The 20,273-nt window shown below is 42.8% G+C and overlaps 1 protein-coding gene across 17 annotated transcripts in view; it reads right to left on the reverse strand.

The window, feature by feature from the left end:
• neo1a (neogenin 1a) overlaps positions 1–20,273 on the reverse strand; it is a 172,544-nt gene that overhangs the window by 86,451 nt on the left and 65,820 nt on the right. For all 17 annotated transcript variants that reach the window (XM_052063022.1, XM_052063028.1, XM_052063018.1 and 14 more), the window contains exon 2: positions 15,558–15,875. In XM_052063022.1, the coding sequence (XP_051918982.1) occupies positions 15,558–15,875 (318 nt within the window). The remainder of the gene's footprint in view (positions 1–15,557; positions 15,876–20,273) is intronic.

Genomic DNA, 20,273 nt, shown 5'->3' on the forward strand with positions numbered 1-20,273 from the left:
AGGTGTTCGTTATGGACAATCCGTGACAAGCACAGAAGTCCAATAACAAAACACCACTCGGGTTCTGATCGGGAGGGCCGTTCCTCCCAATCACGCCCCTCCAGGTCTCACTGTCATTGCCCAAGTGAGCATTGAAGTCCCCCAGCAGAACAAGGGAGTCCCCAGCAGGAGTACTCTCCAGCACACCCTCCAAGGACTCCAAAAAGGGTGGGTATGCTGAGATGCTGTTTGGTGCATATGCACAAACAACAGTCAGGACCCATCCACCCACCCGAAGGCGGAGGGAGGCAACCCTCTCGTCTACCGGTGTGAACCCCAATGTACAGGCACTGAGCCGTGGGGCAATGAGTATGCCCACACCTGCTCTGCGCCTTTCACCGTGAGCAACTCCAGAGTGGAAGAGAGTCCAACCCCTCTCGAGAGAACTGGTACCAGAACCCAGGCTGTGTGTGGAGGCAAGTCCCACTATATCCAGTCGGAAATTCTCTGCCTCACACACCAGCTCGGGCTCCTTCCCTGCCAGAGAGGTGACATTCCATGTCCCAAGAGCTAGCTTCTGCAGCCGAGGATCGGACCGCCAGGGTCCCCGCCTTTGGCTGCCGCCCAGCTCACATTGCACCTGACCCCTTTGGCCCCTCTCATGGGTGGTGAGCCCATGAGAAGGGGGACCCACGTTGCCTCTTCGGGCTGTGCCCGGCCGGGCCCCATGGGTGTAGGCCCGGCCACCAGGCGCTTGCCAACGAGCCCCACCTCCAGGCCTGGCTCCAGAGGGGGGCCCCGGTGACCCGCGTCCGGGCAAGGGAAACTTGGATCCATTTATTTTAATCTTCATCAGGGGTCTTTGAGCCGTGCTTTGTCTGGCCCCTCACCTAGAACCTGTTTGCCATGGGTGACCCTGCCAGGGGCATAAAGCCCAAGACAACTTAGCTCCTAGGATCATTGGGCTTAGCGCCTTATAGTCGTGAAAATTACCTGATAAGCAAACATTCGTGTTTTTCGAGTTCTTTTTTGGGAATCAACAGTCCATACCACCCTGTCCCCACCATCCAAGAATGGATACATAGTCCCCCTTTTGCTCTCTCTCTCACTCTCTTTTTTGTCTCTTCTGAACAGAAAACAAATGCACATGACTGCCTGTCCTGTCTCCCCAACGGACCTGCGCGGATTGACTGATTCTTGACGGAACCACGCAACTCTTGGGCAGGGTCTTGTTGTGTGACATTTCATCCTAACCAAGACACTGAACGATATTTATCTTGTAGTCTGGTCGGGCGAACGTCGCGAACGAGAAAAAAAGCCATGTAATTCAACAAGGCCCTTTTAAAGAGGGAAAGGAAGTTAAAATCAAACACCTCTTGTCTGGTCCTTTGTAAACGCTGATTAAGATAAGATAAGATAAGATATCCTTTATTCGTCCCACACTGGGGAAATTTACAGCCTCCAGCAGCAAGAATGTATGTAGAAAGAAGAAAGGAGAAAGAGAAAAAAAAACAACAAACATCTTTCAATTAAATAAAATATGAACACAATGGATAAATCGCAGTACTATTTACAATTTTTTCCTTCACATAATTTAATTATTATTATTATTATGATTGTTATTTTTTATTCATCAGCCTGACAGCAGTCGGTAGGAACGAGCGTCGGTATCTCTCCTTCTTGCAGCGCGGGTGTAACAGTCTCTGGCTGTAAGAGGAGTTTTTGAAATTGCCCAATTTTGGATGAGATTCCTTCCAAAAACATCTTCACGTTGGTGAGAATGATGCCTGTAAATCTAAACCTAAAACCTTATACGCAGATAGCCCAAGGGAATGACTGAGCGCTAAACCTTGTTTTATGGAAAAATAAAAAAAAGCGTATTTGAAAAGAAAAAATCCTTACGTACTAGGTTATTCATGTGGAATAGATAAGTGCTAAGTGGAAGAAGATGGAGGTATGGGAAACGCAAGTCTGAATAAGGTAGATGGCCCAGTTTCATATCATTGCACAGCTAATGGCATTACCAGACGGATGTTTCAAACCCCACAGTTAATGAACCAACGCCGTCTATTGACGGCCAGAAATAATACAAATGTACCCATTCAAAGACCATAATGATCATCGTAAGCTATACAGCACAGAGAAGATTACAAAAAAAAAAGAAAAGAGAAAAAAAAAGCTGGATGAGCGCTGCACAGTTCCAGTTGATTGACATGTTTGTGTATGAGTGTGTTTTTTTTAAATTTAAGTCATTGATCCTGTCTAGCTCTAGTAGCATCAGTATTTTGTGTCAATCTATGTTTGTTCATACTGCGTGACAGGACTAAAATCGATGTTTTGATGGGCTATTCAACAATTATACCTATTGAAAATAAATTCAAAGTGAAATCTGGAAACTGGTGTCAAACTCAAGAGGATTTGTTTGAAGTCAATCCCCTTATGTAACGGAACGAGCAGCTCACATACAAGACGATGTTTCCGAGGTGATCTAAAAGATTTTGCCGAATTAAGATGTCAAGCTAGCGGGCAGACAGTTCCTGACACCCTTATTCCATCCTCCAGATCCTACGTGAAAATGAGAGTATTGGTAGTTACAGTAATTCTCCAAGGTTGTGTAGATGGTATTAAGTAAACGTATCAATGATCTCTCTCTCTCACACACGCACGCACGCACACACACACACACACACATACACACACACACGCACGCACGCACACACACACACACAAAGATTCCATTTGTTCCTGTCCAAAATGTATGAACAGACAATTTATAAATATGCTACACTTTGATCGAGATTGCAATCTCAACTCAAACTGTTAATCAAATTAAGAGCTTCTCTTACAGTTGTAGCCTTTTTAGATACTCTAGCGCTGTTGTTCTTAACCTTCTTAGAGGTACCGAACCCTACCTGTTCATATACACCTTCACAGAACCCTTCATTAGTGAAAAATAAAAAATGTGTTTGTTATTTTTTAACAATTTTAAGACATTAACAAAACACATTTATTAAAAACAGAAAAAAGTAAATAAAATTACATGGCATAAGTATAGGTTTTTAAAATTGTATAACGTACTACCACGACAGTCATACAGTGAATACTGAACGAACTAAATTTCACGCAGTACTGATTGGACAAGCAGTGTATTTTTTTTTTCATGACAATTGCTTTCAGCAAAGTGAGGAATGAATTCCAGAGGTTAAACTTCCCCTGATCCTCTCTGTTACACCTCTTACAGTCTAGCTGCTTTCACACTGGTTTGCCAGCAAACCAGCGCATCAGCGGCATAACAGTATTGGCAGGATTTATTCCTGTCCATTTCAGACCCACCGAAGCAGCTTATTATCGAGATGCGCGGCGACGTTGGCACAACAATTATTTTGAACACAATGCAGCATGGAAAGCGAGTCTTAGGTGTTAAAACGTATCATGCTGGTCAACTTCAATCACAATCGCGCCATGGTCACTTTAAGCTGGCCAAGATAAAGTTGACAAAATGTCGGCTTTGATGGCATGTGTAAAAGGTGTTATTGGCTGCATTAGAGAGCCTTAATAAATTTATCCCTGCTAATGATGCTTCTCAAATTAATTTTAAGTTCAGTCTCTTGCCCAGGTTCCTCATAAATGTAGACACACATATGCACAAAGCGAGAAGGGGTCTGCAGAGACGAGATAGGGTCATCCCAATCAGCCTCCTTACCTACTCGGAAGGTCTAATCAATCAGTGGATGTCACTAAAATTCAGCCTATTTTTTTTCCTTACGACCAAAAAGACTTCCTGCCAACACAGTTCTCCCGAGACGGTAAAAATATGTATTCTCCTCTCGCTCCATCCTGGACTTGGATCTCGCGTCATATTTTCTCAACCTCTGTGCAAAGGTACAACTACTGTTTGTGTCTGTTGCACGTTCGCATCTGGCCAGAACGTGTCTGCAAAGTTTTCTATTCTTAACATCATTTTCTGTCCGTTTTTCATTACTCGATCTCCAAGGGTAGATGAATGTTTTAATGTTTCAGCTCAATCTGAGATTAATGCTCCTTTAGTGTTGAAACGGTCTCTCTATTGCTTTTCTACACTCGCCTCTGCCAGAGAACGATAGAAATCAGGGTAATGGAACATCATTTCGAAGCTGACCCCGATTCCTTTTTAGAGCCGTTTGTCATGTCAATGACCTGGCACTCGAAAGCAAGACAGTACATAAATGTTCAAAAAAGGGATACACGTTACAAACCTGTAAATGAATTTTACCGATGTAAGTCAAGTCAAGTGTATTTATAAGGCATGCATTTTTATTAAAAAAATTATCTTTGATATTTAGGCTAATTGGGACCTGATGAGTGTAAAAACAAAGAATTATCTTTTTACATGATGTAACGTCCTCGTAAGTGGACGCCAGGCCCTTATAGTCCAAAATTTAACAGTGTCGTCTTGAAAACCAAAAACATCATGTCCACACATGTGGCACTTTCAAACAGCCATCGATGCATACAAAGTGCTGAACATGGAGCAATTTAACATATACAATAAACAGTAAAACAAATAGGTAATTAAGACGGTAGAAAGCACCAAACAGTAAAACCAAGAACAAATCTAAGTCATACTAAGTCGAATGCCAAAGAATACAAGTGAGTTTTGATGAGGGTTTTGAAGATGGGCAGCGAGGAGACTTGACGAATGTTCAGTGGGAGGTCATTCCAGAGAGAGGGACCAACAACAGAAAAGGCTCGATCCCCTCTGAGCCTCACTTTAGTTCTTGGTACTTCTAATAATGTCTTGTCTACAGACCTGAGGCGCCGGGCAGGTGTCTAGGGGCGGATGAGCTCAGAGAGGTAAGGTGGCACGAGATTATTCAGAGATTTGAAAACAAATAACAGGATCTTGAAAATAACTCTAAAATGTATGGGGAGCCAGAGTAGGAGTTATGTGCTCCCTCTTACGGGTACTAGTCAAGAGGCAAGCAGCAGCATTCTGGAACAGCTGAAGGCGCTTAATGAAGGACTGGCTGACTCCAAAGTAAAGGGCATTGCAGTAATCGAGCCGGGATGTGACAAAGGCATGAATTACTGTCTCAAAGTGTTCATTAGAGAGGAGAGGTTTTATTTTGGCCAGCTGTCTAAGGTGAAAGAAGCTGGATTTAACAACAGCGCCAATTTGCCAATCAAGTATGAAATCACTGTCCAGTTTAAGGCCCAAGTTTGAGACTGTTGACTTAAGATAAGAAGACAGGGGGCCCAAGTCTACAGGATGGGATGTACAAGGGCCACTGGCACCAAACAGTATCACCTCTGTCTTCTTTTCATTGAATTTTAAGAAATGTTGTGCCATTCAGGTTTTGATTTCTTCCAGGCAGGATAGGAGTGGCCTTAATGAGAAGGCGTCTTTTTTGTTCAGTGGGACATAGATCTGGCAGTCATCTGTATAGCAGTGGAAGGGAATACCATGTTTCCTTAAGATGGAACCCAATGGGAGCAGTTACGGCGAGAACAGCAGAGGCCCCAGAATTGAGCCCTGTGGAACACCACATGACAGGACAGCAGTGCGTGACTCAGAGCAGCCAAGACTGACACAAAAGGTTCTGTCAGCTAAATAGGACCTAAATCACTCAAGAGCACTACCGCCACTTTGAGGTGATACCTGTCATCCAAACAGCCAGACTGGTTGATTATAAATGTGCCAAGAATGAGTAACTTGGAGAAGAGGCTCCACTCCATGTAGCTTGTAGCTACTACCCATAAAAATTGTATAGAGCACGTTAGCTTAGTGCCTAGCGTTCATGAGCGCCTGGAAAACATGAACTCAGGTAGGATGGCTGACTGTGTGATGTGAACAGGACACATTTTCAACCAGCTGGGAACCGATTTGATTTTATTTATTTTAAGAGCTCCGTGATGGTCAGGCAACCTCTTGCTTGTGCACTTTCCCACTGTGTAAGTTTGAAATAAAGTGTTGGGTTTTGAATACAGGTGAATTTTTTTTTAATCCAATTCAATGATGAATCAAAAAACAATCAACTGATTCATCAAATTCTTAAAATAATAACTTGAATCCCGAATGAATTGATTTATCCATCACCATCGACTAAGAAACCTGTGAGGGTGATAATTATGTTAATTACCCCCACTGTATTGTAACTATGGAGGATAGTAAAGCATGACTCGCTCACAGAAACAATTTCAGAATTAGGCAGCTAACTAAAGATTTACTTTGACCCAAATATTTGTGTACAAAAAAGTCAATTTTCCACACCTTTAATTAATGTTACTTTCTCATGTCTGATATCACACATATCCTTTTATATACATCAATTTAAAGTTTGGAAGTCTCAACCTAAACTAAGAGAAAATATTATCTTTCTAATGGTTCCTGGGTGAACGAATGACATGTTTGTGCTGCTGTTTTATGGAGACTGGTAAGCAATTTCTTCTCTTTATGAGTAAGCACGGCGGTCACAGTGGAAGTGCAATCCAAAAGAGTGTGTCTGTAGGCCATTGGGTATGTTTGAGCTGTGCAGAGGAATGAGAGCATAATAAAGAAATAGAGGCTAGGAGAGGTAGTAAAGAGAAGAGATGGGGGATGTTGAGTCATTGAGGAAAAGAGTCAAAAATAGCAGAAGCCAGTGAAAGTAGCTGGACGAGAGAAAACTGCAGAGGAATAAATGTGGACAGTCCAGTCTCCCAGCTGCCATTAACATGTCACTCTATGTTTACATCAGCCTGTGCATGCAGTATGTAATTGATGAATGCAGAAGACAAATGTGTTGCAATGTTAAGAAAGTGAATTAGATGTTTGTATTTATTATTTGTATTATTTGAGAGTCTTTAATAACCTAATTATTGCTGTGGGCTTCAATTTAAAATGAAAGATAAAAGTTAGGTTTTTTCTTATCTGGAAGATTCTACACAAAGCTCATCAACAATAACACACAAAAAAGCAGAATTTGCACATTTCTGCAATATTGATCAAAACATTCAATGAGGAAGTGAAAATTAAGTTGACAATAATCTTCCTTATTGCTTTGTTGCGTTATAATGATTCTTGCTTTAATTGGTTGTTGGGCTGAGATTTCTCTCAAACTAGCACGAACCAATTTTCCAAGTAACAATTTTGGACTGTAAAAAAAGGTGGTGTGGGGTGGGGCTGGGGTGGGGGGTAAAGAGACCATGGAAGGACAGCATTTTGGCACAGCATGTTTGCCAATACAAATACAGTATATGAATTGAAAATAAATGAGAAAGATGTATGTACAGCGTCTACAGTTTTTTTTAATGTGGTTGAGACGAGGGCTCAAGTTCTTCCAAACCAAACTCACCCAAGCGTTGCGAACTCAGGCCCAGTCAAGCTGGAACACAAAAGGGCCTTTCCCCAAACTGTCTAAAAATTCTTGGAAAGATGAACAATTCAGATTCAGAAGGAATTTACCCCACCTTATCATAAATCAACTGCTTAAAACTTGTGCTTTAATACTTTTGTCCTTAAAGGTGAGAAACATGCATGGAGGTGAAATGATAATGCAGGAGCCGAGCTGGCTGCAATGTTAACACAAGAGAATCCAGCATTTGGAAAGGGAGAGGGATTTCAATTTGATGACACAGTAGTTAATGTTATTGACGACATGAAACCCACGAGTACTACCATTTATCGCTAGTTAGCATCTCTGCGGGTATTGGGGGAGTGAGCTTTTATGAAATGCAAATCTCTCACTGCCCTAGCTTGTCTCCATGTCCACACGGAAACAGAGGTGATCTAGACATGGACTTGTCTCAAGAAATGTGTGTGTCCGGAATAAAAACACTGAAATGCTGTAGTGTGTGTGTGTGTGTGTATATATATATATATATATATATATATATATATATATATATATATATATATATATATATATAAAAAATCCTCATCTCACCCCTTGGGTGGTGTCCGTCCCTCATTCAGCTCGGGTCCTCTACCAGAGGCCAGGAAGCTTGAGGGTTCTGCGCAGTATCCTTGCTGTTCCCAGCACTGCACATTTCTGGACTGAGATGTCCGATGTTGTTCCCGGGATCTGTTGCAACCACTCATCTAGTTTGGGGGTCACTGCCCCGAGTGCTCCGACCACCACAGGCACGACTGTCACCTTTATCTTCCAGGCTCTCTCCAGCTCCTCTCTGAGCCCTTGGTATTTCTCGAGTTTCTCATGTTCCTTCTTCCTGATGTTTCCATCACTAGGGACCGCTACATCCACTACAACGGCTTTCCTCTGCCCTTTATCTATGATCACGATATCTGGTTGGTTCGCCATTACCATCTTGTCAGTCTGGATCTGGAAGTCCCACAGGATCTTCGCTCTGTCATTCTCCACCACCTTCGGAGGTGTTTCCCATTTTGACCTTGGGGTTTCCAGTCCATACTCCGCACAGATGTTTCGGTAGACTATGCCAGCCACCTGGTTATGGCGTTCCATGTAGGCTTTCCCTGCCAGCATCTTACACCCTGCAGTTATGTGTTGGATCGTCTCAGGTGCCTCTTTGCACAACCTACACCTTGGGTCTTGTCTGGTGTAGTATATCTGGGCCTCGATGGCTCTGGTGCTCAAGGCCTGCTCCTGAGCAGCCAGGATGAGTGCCTCTGTGCTGTCCTTCAGGCCAGCCCTCTCTAGCCACTGATAGGACTTCTTGAGATCAGCCACTTCAGTTATGGTCCGGTGGTACATCCCGTGTAGGGGCTTGTCCTCCCATGATGGTCCCTCTTCCAGCGCCTCATCTTCTGTTCCCCATTGTCTGAGACATTCTCTGAGTACGTCATCAGTTGGAGCCTTCTCCTTGATGTATTCATGGAGCTTGGATGTTTCATCCTGGACAGTGGCTCTCACACTCACTAGTCCCCGGTCTCCTTCCTTTCGGCTTGCGTACAGTCTCAGGGTGCTGGATTTGGATGGAACCCTCCATGCATGGTTAGGAGCTTTCGGGTCTTAACGTCCGTGGTCTGAATCTCTTCCTTGGCCACCTTATTATTCCTGCAGGGTATCTGATCACTGGCAGGGCATAGCTGTTTATTGCCCGGGTCTTATTCTTGCCATTGAGGTGGCTTCTTAGGACTTGCCTCACTCGCTGGAGGTATTTGGCCGTAGCCGCTTTCCTTGTTGCCAGTTCGAGGTTGCCATTGGCTTGTGGTATACCAAGGTACTTGTAACTGTCCTCAATGTCTGCTATTGTTCCTTCAGGGAGTGAGACCCCTTCAGTGCGGACTACCTTTCCTCTCTTAGTCACCATCCGACTCCATTTCTCAAGCCCGAATGACATCCCGATGTCCCTGCTGTAGATCCTGGTCGTGTGGATCAGGGAGTCTATGTCCCTTTAGCTCTTAGCATACAGCTTTATGTCATCCATGTAGAGGCGGTGACTGATTGTAGCTCCATTTCTGAGGCGGTATCCATAGCCTGTCTTGGTGATTACTTGGCTTAGGGGGTTCAGTCCTATGCAGAACAGCAGTGGGGAGAGTGCATCACCTTGGTATATGCCACATTTGATGGACACTTGGGTAAGTGGCTTGCCATTGGCTTCAGTGTGGTTTTCCACATCCTCATCGAGTTTGCAACAAAGGCTCTTATTGTCCTGTTCACCTTATACCACTCCAAGCATTCAGTGATCCATGTATGTGGCATCGAGTCATAGGCTTTCTTGTAATCAATCCAGGCTGTGCACAGGTTGGTACGTCGGGACCTGCAGTCTTGTGCGACTGTTCTGTCAACCAGGAGCTGATGTTTGGCTCCTCTGGTATCTCTACCAATGCCCTTCTGCGCTTCGCTCATGTATTGATCCATGTGTCCACTTATCTTAGCCGCAATGATTCCTGACATGAGCTTCCATGTTGTGGAGAGACAGGTTATTGGCCGATAGTTGGATGGGGCTGCACCCTTCGAGGGATCCTTCATGATCAGGATCGTTCGCCCTTCGGTTAGCCATTCTGGGTGAGTCCCATCCCTCAGCAGCTGGTTCATTTGTACTGCTAGGCGCTCATGGAGTGCTGTGAGTTTCTTTAGCCAGTAGGTGTGGACCATGTCCGGGCCTGGTGCTGTCCAGTTCTTCATATCTGAGACTCGTTCCTGTATGTCTGCCACTGTTATGCTGTCCAGTTCTTCATATCTGAGACTCGTTCCTGTATGTCTGCCACTGTTATGGTAACTGGGTTCTGTTCAGGGAGGTTGCTGTGCTCCTCTCTCAGGGTCACCAGCCATTGTGCACTGCTGTTATGTGCAACCTCCTTCTCCCATATGCCTTTCCAGTACCTTTCAGTTTCCAGTCTTGGTGGGTCAGCTCTGTTGTTAGGACCCTGCCACTGAGCGTACACTTTCGCAGGTTGTGTTGCGAACAGCCTGTTTATTCGTCTGGCCTCATTCTCTTTCGTGTACCGCTTTAGGCGACTGGACAGGGCTTGGAGCCTTTGTTTGGCAGTTTCGAGTGCTTCAGGTATGGTCATCTGGATGTACTTCTCGGGTATCGGCCTTTTCATCACACCTCTCTGGGCCTCCGTCAATTGACTCACATCTTTCCGGGCCGCCTTGATCTTAGCCTCCAACCGTCTTTTCCATGGTGGGTAACGTATCTCATGGTTGCTCTTATAGCCCAGAGTCTCCAGGATCACTGATGCTGAAGCGTATATCAGCTCATTGGTTTCTGTGATCGTTACGGTAGGGATCGTCCTCAGTGCTGCATTCACACTTTCTATGAGACTTTCAGATGGTACTTCACATAGTCGTTGTAATCGGTTTCTATGTTGCCCAGCTTTCATTCTCGCCATGATCTTCGCTTTCAGGTCAGTTGCTGCCTCGCTCAGCATTTCATTCATTGGGGCTGGCCACCCAATCTCATCATCTGCATTCATTGGGGCTTGCCTCCCAATCTCTTGTATGACCTCCTCCTCTGATCTGGCAGCGTGGGGCCCTTCGCCATGGAACCTGCGTTGTACCTCATCAATCTCAAGTTGTGACAGCAGTTGCCGTTTGTGGATGTTGGAACACTGAGCTACTAGTTGTTTCGTGGTCAACCGTGACTGTGGGTTTCGTAGTAACCATTTAGCCCACATTCTCTGCATGTAACCCCTCTGACTAGGGTTGCTTGAGTAGTAGCATTCCAACAGAGCCATGTTATCGCATCTCGCCCATCTCCGCTTTGTTCCAGTAGCCCATTTTTCATCAAGGTGCTCTGGTTCCCCAGCACCTGACGCAGACCTTGTTTGGCCGGGCGACGTCTGAGCCGGCATGTCATTCGTTTTATTGTCTCTCATCATTGTATGAGGTAGGCATTAGCGTGAAGGATCTTGCCCAAGGACCCACACTGGATGGTGTTATGTGCTCATTTTTGCCCCAAGCGGGATTCGAACCACCGTCTCCCGTATGCCAAACAGATGCCTTACCAACTGAGCTATCCAGCCGCTATATATATATATATATATATATATATATATATATATATAAAATATTATATCATATTATCTATATATATATATATATATATATTGTCTATATAAATATATATATAAATGTTGTCTACCCACAAGCATTGCAATGAAATTGTTAGTTATTTAGTAGAGCTAAACATCTCTTTATTTTCGCGATAAGCAATGAAGATGAACAAAAAGTTGAACCAAGCACCGACACTTTTGTGGGCCGAAGGCCCACCTTACCAGCCTTCCGCAGGAACTAGCTGATGAGCCGCCCGGAGGGCGGCGAACCAGATAGTATATATATAAACCACTTGGGCTCCCCAGCCCCAAGTGGTGATGTAACACTGCCCCAGAGAGCCATCAAAACCAGAATAAATATCTCAAACAAACTCATAGGACTGAATGCGATATTAGATATTTTCCCTCACATACAGTACATAGTAGCCATATTATGAACAAAAATACATTCAAATTTAATTATCATTTTATGCAACTTGATATGAACCCAAATATGCTCGATTTCTCTCCATTAGTTCACGTGTATCAAACTCAAGGCCCGGGGCCCAGATCAGGCCCGCCACATCATTTTATGTGGCCCTTGAAAGCAAATCAAAGTTGTCAACTTTCATGATGCGTGCTAAAATCTCAACCAAAATTTCAAATTCTCATTTGTAATAAATAAGACTGATACTGTAAGCATTTTTTGTTACCAAACACCTCATTATCATTGTAAATAGCACAGCCACCTCATGCTGTGTTTTTGCTATGCTATTGCTAATTTATTATATTTATTCTACAAATATATTGCTAATGCTATAGTTTATATTGCACTTATATTGAACAGTGTACAGTTCTTTTCTGAAACATTTATTTTGTGCTGCTGTAGACTGCAAATTTCCCCAGTGTGGGACAAATAAAGGTGATCTTGTCTTATTACAGTCACATAAACAATAGGTGAATAAACCGTTATTCTTGACTTCTTTATGCGGTTTCAGTCGCAACGGCCCTCCAAGGGAAATTGAAACTAAAATCTGGCCCGCAACAAAAATGAGTTTGACACCCCCGCCTTAGATCGTTCGATACAAATGTGTCAAATTTAGCAAAGTCAGAACAAGACACCCACATCTTGTTACAACAATTCAGACTATTACATCTTGTTCCATGTAAATGTGTTTTTTCTCGTGATTGGGTGACATACATTTATTATTTCAAAAACAACATCTTGTCCAACTGTGTCCCTCAGGTATATTGAATAGCACAAATCGGTCCTCAATAAATGCTGACGTAGTCATAACATCATCCTATGAATTTTTAAGAAATGGTAGCCTTAGGGGCATGACAATTAAAAAAAAGGATTAAAGAATCTGGTGACACCCCTAATACCTTCAAAGGGCATCCAGCTCTACCAAAGCTGTTTAAATATGAGAAGACACTTAACGCTTCATGTGTGTTGCTTCATATTGATTTCATGGGATTATTAGTAGCTTGTTGTCTCTGTACACCAACGTACTGTAGTGAAAGAGGAAGAGGAATGTTGTGAGAAAACCCAGGGATATAAAGAGTGAAATATCTGAAAGTGCATGTGAGGGGGTCAGGATTTGGCCCAAACAAAGGCATGCCAGAGAGAAGGGACAGAATTAGCTCTGCTTTCTCAATTGGGGGTTTCCCCTTTAATAGCAGTGAGGTGTGACTCAATTTGAGCAATTCTGGAGGGCTGAGTTCAAAGCCTGACAGTGGGAGGAGGGCGTCTGTGTGAGAGAACAGCAGACAGTTAAGATGGGGTTTCTCATTAGTAGTGGCGCTTTGTGTCCTGGCTATCACCGCTGCACACCACTCATTGGCTTTCTGCCCTATAATTCCTCTCCCCCGCCTTTTTATCACTAAGACTCAAACTGAAGACATAATATCGCTCCCCCGAGCCCCCAAACATCCTCCTTTATGAGAGTCTGTGTGCAGTCCCATGATTTCTGACTGTACACACGCTAAACCAGCCAAAGGAGGACACATGACAAAGCACAAAGAAGGCAAGGAACAATTATTCACTAAAGTTACATTGGCATTCGAATAAGGTTCCAAAAAATTCATACAAAACAATTCATACAATACAATAACTTACACATCACTTTTTACCAACAAAAATAAATTAATGTGCTTGTGCAGAAGAAAAACAACACAAAAGAATCATATTTTTGCCCATTAAAAAAGCTTTGGACCGAAAGAATAACTATGAATTACAATTGGTATTTACGGAGTATAAATGTGCGAGCATTGACAGCAGGAACTTGTGAAAGTGTGGCGATGATGGTGCTAATGTGTGGTTGTGACTGTCACGTCTCCTCGAAATCAATCCCAGATATTACCCTGATATTTGTCAAATAGGCTCTGCGCCAAAAGCCACGCTTGTGCAAATGTATAAAGTAAAACCATAAATATACTGTTATGATTGTGCATGTAGCTGAATCAAGCTGATACAGTACACTCATGAATCGTCGTGGATAGAAGGTGTGCCCATAATGGTTGACAGATGCTCCACTCTGCAACTCGAAAGTGATTGCATCCAACACCCAATCATGGTTGACCCCCTGGCTATGAAGCTGTCTGACAGCGGCGCTCGTCTCAAGTCCACATTTGCATTAGATTTCCATGGAACTGAGAAAATATGTGATCGTTTCAACAGTTTGTTGAGTCTCCTTCTATGGCTGTTCGGATCCAAAATCATTTTAGAGGTACAGTACATGTTCCTCGGAGTCAAATGGATAGTTATTTTGTCTTTGCTCAAGATAAGTAAAAAAAAAAGCATCATGATCAAATCATTGTCATATTGCTCATGTCATTTTTTTAAACTAGAACCTGTAGCTAGACGGGCCACTGGAGCGATTACTCAGAGAAAGGGAAACCTATTTCTCCTTCAGCTACACCAGTGCCGTTAAAGACGAAATCAATAATTATTATCATAAAACCAAAATATCACGTAAGGAAGGAACTAAATCACAAACAATTACAACCAGGCGTTGATACCAAACAACCTTATTCGACAGTATATGCCCTGCAAAAGGCATCTCTTGAGTATCTTTAAACCTGCCAGCACTGTACCAAGAGGAAAGCACAGTAAATGGATTGCAGGGCTGCAAATTGAATTTCAGGGCATGACTTGACTCGAAACACCTAATAATACCATGTCACTCAATGTTCTCACACTTAGAAAGGTGACATTGGGGTAGGAGAAAGAGAAAAGACAAATCGGAATCTTTTTTCATGCATGTCGTTTCCATAAATGCAATGCATTCAGGCTTCTGCTAGGTGGCCCGGTGACCCATTTCAAGGACAAGAAATCAATTATAACAAAAGAAAGAAACTATGGTACCTTTTTCCCACCGACATTAGAAGCATAGTAGAAGATAACGCTTAAAAGAAATTAAAAATAATGATGTTCATGGCCTACATTCAAAAGTAACAAAACAGAAGCTCTCTCTCTCAATATATAGTCGCTGTTGGTGTAGTGGTACACTCGCCTGACTTGCGGGCGGGGGCAGCGTGAGATCGGTTCCCACTCAGTGACGGTGTGAATGTGAATGGTTGCTTGTCTCAGTATGAGCCCTTTTTGGCCGAAGCCTGCTTCGAGAGGCTCCAGCACCCTCTCCCAACCCTTTTCTGGATAAGTGGGGTTGAAAATGGATGGATGGATGGATGAATATATATTGAATTGTCCTGTTGTGCATGTCTTCTGTTATTCAGCTTGTTGTTATGCTGTCCACCTTGTTTCTTTTTTTGTCGAGACAAAACACTTTAAGTTTCAGATAACTGCAGACAGCTGCAGAAAATATAATTCTTTTAGCACTTTCGGCCATGTAATATTATATTAATAAGTTCATAAATAAATGGCATTTTTTAAACCCCCACAGCTAATTAAAAAAATGTTTTGCTTCCTAATTACTGCATCCATAAACAAAACGTGCTTACAAGCAACAAGCAGAACCTGCTAAACTCAAAATCAATAAGAAAGTGTCAGGTTTCCAGTTTGACAGAAATCTCAATTTTCAAGACTAAGAAGAAAAATTCACATAGTATTGGTGTAACAACATTAGTAGAACTGAAAGTACAAGGACATGGTCGGGTGGGGGGAAACCAAAAAAGTAATGGTAGTTGCCACCCCTACCTGCAACAAAGAGGTGCGCTGTGCGACTTGAAATGGATCCTAGGTTTTCAATGGTGGCCACACATTGGTAAGTGCCCTCATCAGGTTTGTTGTGCTTTGAGTGAACCACATGGGTGAAGAGTAGGGAGCCGTCAGGGAGTATGCGCCGTCTCTCATCTGAAACCAGACTCATGAAGGTGCCATCTTTCTTCCATTCGATGCGTGCTGCTGCATCGCTGTGTGCAGAACAGTTGAGCAGCGCAGAGTTCCCCCGAATGGCCACTGTGTCCCGGGGCTCCACCGTGAACCAGAATGGGCTGAAAGGCTGTGCTGCTGATGCTAGAGGGGCAAAAATAAGACAAAATATTATGAGTTGGACAATGTCTCAAACTTTCTCATCATCATACGATCTATTATCTGGTTCAAATCTGTCAACCGCACAAGTCATGGGAAAATGACTGATTACTAAAATAAAAAAAATAAAGTTTGGAACTCCCTGGCTGGTTATAAAAACTAAAAGTTATGCAACACATACAGAGACTTTTCATTCTGAAACCACGAGCCCCATTGAAATTGTACAGAAGGACCTGACAAATATTACTCAGACTAGCCTCCCCGGCAAGTTAATATCGCGCCTGTACGCGGAGAGCGCAGTGAAGTTGTACAGTCTTTGGAACGCAATTGTAATTTCCTTTCCTCGGGTATAGATGTTAACATCAAACTGAAACGGATCGTCACAAAGTCTGAAGAAGTGCAATTGTTTTGCATTTGTACTCATCCATTATTCAGCCACCAGCACCTAAGAGTCACACAGTGGTATTGGTTAGACAAATAACAGCAATTGCAGGGATGAGGAGAGCCAGCAAATAATTAAGAGTGCATGGAGGTATTTTAATAATGCAGCGAATGGAGTGAAATAAGAGGTGGAATGTTAAACACAGTTTCAACTATGCCGGCTCTCGTCTTGAAGAAACCGCATGTCTCCAAGAGCAGGTGAGGGACACCCAGGGGGAGAGAGGAAGCAGAGAGGCTACGAGCGACGTCAGTGCTTGAGCAATTGAACTTAAGTCCCCTCCCTACCTAGCGGCATCAACTCCCTTGTGTGAGCCAAAGCCAGAAGCTTGTAATGTGGGCTCCATTACGAACCAATATCAATTCTTGTCTTTAATGCACTTAGTTGTCTTGAAAGCACAACTATGGGAAAAGTGCTTTAGAAAATGACTGGAATGCATTCTAATTTTTCACTTGTACACTAGGGAATACATGCCAGGCAATTCAGCGCTCCCACTAACTAAAGCTGTGCAATCATTTCGATGCTAATTCGACAACGGAGGGGGATAGAATTGCCCCCATTCTTTCGAAATGAATGACTTGATTCCCAACCAGGGTGCCATAGCATACTCCTGTGCTAGGGAGGTTTTTCAATCGCACCTACTTTTTTTCCAACATTTAATATGTATTAAAAAGAAATAGATGTGTTCATCTATATTCAGTATATTGCTCTTTTATTAAACTGTGTACAGTTCTTTCTGAAACATTTATTTTGTGCAATGAAACACTCCTTTTTTTTTCTTCCCCCCAATTTTGCTGCTCTAGACTGCAAATTTCCCCAGTGTGGGACAAATAAAGGTTATCTTATCTTATCAATCTATGCCAGTGACAAAGTGACACTGCTTTTCTCATAGGTGGTAAAAGGCGCAGTCAACCTGCGTTATCCATCTGCTGGCAATCGTACAACAGAATAAGTCATGGCTTTCCTGTAAGGAGTGTTCAATGATACCAGCCGAGAAGTCAATTTGTGAAAAATCGGTCAATCAACAATTAACAGTTGAACCTCAGTTCTTTGGTACGTCGATTTATTTCGAACAAAGACTCAAACTCAGATGTTTCAGCTAAATTGAGAACTTTTGTTAATATGTTGAAGCAATGTTGAAATTATTGTAGATACCGTGACCATTCAGCGAAAGTCTGCACAGAAAATTAGGTGTGTAATGTGTATTTGTTTCAAATTGTGTCAAACGGTACGAAAAGTTCATCTTGAAATATAATGACAGAATTGTGAGTAAAAACTACAACCTAAGAAGACATTTTAGAGAGGTTTAAAATGCTTGCACGAACAAAAAGAAAAAAAAAACATTTATTAATTTACCTTTCAGAAAATCACGAATATTTTGCAATTCAGCCAATTCATGTTCAGTTACACGAATTAAATGCTAAAAGTGTTGGTTCAGAAAGTCTGCAGGATGTTAAGCATTAGGATGAACCAGTTCTAACAATATTACATTGACAAAGTACAATCTGTTCAGATCCAGCAGTGAGGGAGCACGGCACCCGCTTGCCTCTGAAAATTAGGAAACACCAGGACGGGCAACCAGTGAGAACGAGGGAGCAGAGAGCGTGAGGCCAGAAAATGAAGTTGTCTACTTGATAAGTATGGGCTGTTACCTCTGTCCCAAATCCACTTTGCTCTGTGTCATTAAAGGTTTCGGGAGCTCAGCTTAAGGTGATGCCATGATATCCTATATGGCGCTCTCGAGCCAAGGCTGTAATACTAAACATAAGCCCATGCTGGGAAATAACGGAGCAAAAGTACATTGGCGCATAACTCATCTAAGTGTCTTGTTTTCCACGGAACAGACAAGAGCCATCCTTTTGGAAAAACACACTGAAGAGGATAGGCATAAAGAGGGTGTGCTTGCACAAAGACTCTGTTTTGTTCCATCAGTGGCTCAGCAGGAAACCTCCTTCCTTTACTGAGACGCTGTCTGAGAGCAACCATATTGACTTATTGAGCCACTCTTTCGACAGAATAGACCTCCTTCAAAACCAGTTGACTTTTCTTCACCAGAGTCCCCTCTGTGACCTGGGGTGGAAAACAAGGGCACACTAGGCATCTTGGTAGAAACATTTCTTCGCACACAAAGCCAGTGCAGAATTGGAATTCAAATTTAAAAGGCTAAAAGGCAATAGAGTCGAGGTCTTTGCTTTTGTTACGAAGCATACTGTGGCCAGGGTTTTTCCTGGCTCAAATTGAGGCAGAGGTGCTACCATCCTTACACCGCGCCATGACGTGCATCTACTGTATTCTATTAATTCAATGGGCTCACTTTCATTTACAGGAAACATACTTTAACTTCAGAGTTAGAATAAGAATATGACTATTATTATGTTAATGAATTTGTATATCAAAACTTACATTGGAAAATGATGGATTCCTAGCTTGTGTGGCCACTTTTGTTTGAGAGACACAGATGACTATGAAGCAGCCTTCATGCGCTCAGTGGTCCATGCCCAGTATCTGCCGTAAAATAAATTTAAAAAGTAAAATATTTCTCAAACTATCGATCTAAACTATATTATTTTAGTTTTTGTAACTTTATTACTTGAGTGTTTTTAGGTACTACCATCTTTAATATACATTTTCTTCTCTGTTACTTTGTGAATGGCAAACACCCCATGTCATTTTAATGTGTCCAGCCTGCGGTTGGCTGATGGCTCGCTCACCAGGGAGGCAGCCGATTGTTTGCTGTGTTGGGGCACAGTGCTTTTGGCATAAATAACAGTGCATGCCTTCCTCAGTATGCCTAAGCAAGGTGAATTGATTTAGCCACTGCTTGTCAAAGCCACCAGTTCGTGTGTTTTTAAGACGATATGGAAAGACAGACTGAAGCACGCGTGTAGACGCACTATTTTGATTTTGACAGTAGCCACTTGTCCTTGTGTTTTTGGCGCCTGTTAATGGGCAGCATTTTTCACTGCCCCATTTTGTTCAGCGGAGATGGTGGCGCTGTTGGACAGTCTGCGTTGATGCAGCAAGATGGATGGCTGCTGGAGCTGAGGATGAGGAGAGTGGCGCGTCGGTGAGGAACGTGGACCCGTATTTGGAACTGAAGAATCGGCGCTCGGAATTGAAGCGGATTAACTTGGGACAGAAGTGAACAAATCTCGTTTTTTGTCAATGGACGCTACAGTTTCTTGTTTACTTTCAAACTTATCTCATAGCAGACGTGTGGGACGCCATGCACGGTTTGAGCATGACGTCTCTGATCCACTGGTGAAAGGACGCTTTGACTTTCTCCTCTTTCATCTGTCACGGCTTCAAACAACAACGCATATGCAGGAATAGTGGGTAAGATCGCTTGACTGTCCACGTTTTATGTAATGTCTTGTTATATTACCATATTTTGTTCATGCTAACTGTGCTGTAAAGTCCTAGGGGAGTATCATTGTAAATTGCAGTACATAAAACAAAACAATGTACGTACTGTACATACATGCATAATACATCTAAGTTGTTTGGCTAGCGATGTAACGATATTGTCACACAAAAAAAAAAACCAGAGGCTCTCTTCTGTTACCTTACAGCAGTGATTAAGAAATAGGACTGGCTATGGGCTCCTATTGGCTCAGCGACAAAAAATATAATCATCCTTGTAGTTCACAATGCCGTGTTCATCTGAAGCGGGTGAAAGCAATGTTTTAAAATATTATCAGGTATTACTGATTTATAGTAGTGATTATTGCTGCAGTATTTCTAGTTAGAAAGTTTACTCCAAGTGATCCGACCATTTTTAAAAATTTAATTTGCTTTTTTAATTTAATGTGCTTGTGTGTGTGTGTGTGTGTGTGTGTGTGTGTGTGTGTGTGTGTGTGTGTGTGTGTGTGTGTGTGTGTGCGTGTGTGTTTTGGGGGGGGGGGTCTGTAGAAGCCAAAAGACACATAAAATAAAAATGAGCA

The sequence above is a fragment of the Hippocampus zosterae genome, chromosome 4, assembly GCF_025434085.1.
Source record: "Hippocampus zosterae strain Florida chromosome 4, ASM2543408v3, whole genome shotgun sequence".
Classification (NCBI taxonomy): Eukaryota; Metazoa; Chordata; class Actinopteri; order Syngnathiformes; family Syngnathidae; genus Hippocampus; species Hippocampus zosterae.